The following is a 1685-nucleotide window of genomic DNA, read 5'->3' on the forward strand; positions in this document are numbered from 1 at the left end:
AAAATATGTTCTTGTTACTGTGTTTCGTCAAATTATATTAATTATACTATTAACTTAAAATGTTACGGAGTACAATTTATTTATTCTTCTTGATGAGGACTTACTAAAGAACTGAACTACCAGCTTATAAGTGTTGGGTTATTTACTAATCAAGAAGAAAAATCTTAGCAAATTAAAAGTGTTGGCTTGAAAGAGACCGAATCTAACTTAGTGATCAAGTAAAACTTGGGGGTCAAGTTTAACTTGATGCTCAAGTAAAACTTGAGGACCAAGTAAAATAATTAGTCCAAGACTTGCGCTGTTCCTGAAGCCTATAAAACCCCCTTCCTACTTCACGATACAAACACAATTCGATTTACGAATTACAGTTTTCTTCTTCTTCTTCTTTTTCTTCTATCAAATCAGACGCATCTTTTAATTCAATTCATTCATGTCACCTGTTCGTGGTCTTTTTTATGGCGATTTTTATTTTCCGTTACATGTTAAATACCAAAACAACGACCTTCTCCCCTTCCGTAGTCCACATAACAGTAAAATCGTTCAATCTTGTAACGGATTACTCCTTTGCTGTAGCGAAACAGGAAGCGAAAAACAACGTATATATTATGTCTTTAATCCAACCACTAATCGTTATGAAACGATTCCGTCTGTTAAGCAAAGTATTGTTGTAAATCATAGCATTAACCCGTTTAAGGGTCTTGCAGTTAATCATCCATCGTGTCCATCGGTCAAGAAAAGTCTTGTTGCAGTTCAAAATAGTAATCCTTTCATGGGTCTTGCAGTTGATCCATCTAATTGTAAGCGTTACAAAGTCGTTTGCATATATCGTAACTTGGATCTGATGAGGCTAGACGTTTTAATCTACTCATCTGAGACCAAGAGATGGAAGATATCTGACGAAACGTTGGATACGCCTAAGAACATGCCTGATTTAGCGGGTGGAGTGTATATGAATGGGGGGGATTTATTGGTCTCCTATTGATAACCATGTTGATTCGTGGTATTGCTTTAAGTTGGACGTCGAAAAGTTTGAAAAGTTGGAATTACCATCTGATATGATAACAGCGCGTTATCGGTCCCTGTTTTGTGGGCGTGTATCGTCTGTTTGTTACTTTGGGGAATCGAACTGTCGTTTATATTTAGTGGATGGATGTTGGGGCGAAGGTTCTAAACTAAATGTTTATGAAAAGATGAGTGATGTTTCGGGGTGGGAGGTTAAGTATCAAGTTGAGTTACGATATGGTGGTGAAACGATGGGGCGTGATAAGTTGGAAATTTTAGATATTGTTAGGGGTGAAAAAGAAGAAGATACAATTATGGTGGTGAAATATCTTAAAGAGATTACAAGTTTTAATCTTTTTAACAAGAGGTTTAAGAACTTGTTTGCTGTCCCAAATAACAATAATCATGATAGAAAAACCATTAGAAGTTATCGTTATGTTGCTACCTCAGGTTGATTTATTTGAGGTTTTTGAATTACGTTACTTATCAGTATGGTTTATTTAAGATTATTGGTTTTGTATTATTATGTCTTTCGGATTTAGTTTTATATTTATATGAATATGTGAATTTTGAATGTTCTGATAAATTACTAATTGACATGCTCACTTTAGTTAATCAAATATAAAATATTTGTCAAGACGATACATGGATGTATTGTTTTATTATAAAAACGGGTCGGACAT

The 1685-nt window shown here is 34.4% G+C and overlaps 1 protein-coding gene across 1 annotated transcript; it reads left to right on the top strand.

Moving 5' to 3' along the window:
* Positions 1–430: 430 nt before the first annotated feature.
* On the top strand, positions 431–1457 carry LOC139854085 (F-box protein At5g07610-like). Its single transcript, XM_071843409.1, has 2 exons — positions 431–970; positions 1014–1457. The coding sequence occupies exons 1-2, from the start codon at positions 431–433 to the stop codon at positions 1455–1457; spliced, it is 984 nt and encodes a 327-aa protein (XP_071699510.1).
* The last annotated feature ends 228 nt before the right edge of the window (positions 1458–1685 follow it).

This window comes from Rutidosis leptorrhynchoides, chromosome 6, assembly GCF_046630445.1.
Source record: "Rutidosis leptorrhynchoides isolate AG116_Rl617_1_P2 chromosome 6, CSIRO_AGI_Rlap_v1, whole genome shotgun sequence".
Classification (NCBI taxonomy): domain Eukaryota; kingdom Viridiplantae; phylum Streptophyta; class Magnoliopsida; order Asterales; family Asteraceae; genus Rutidosis; species Rutidosis leptorrhynchoides.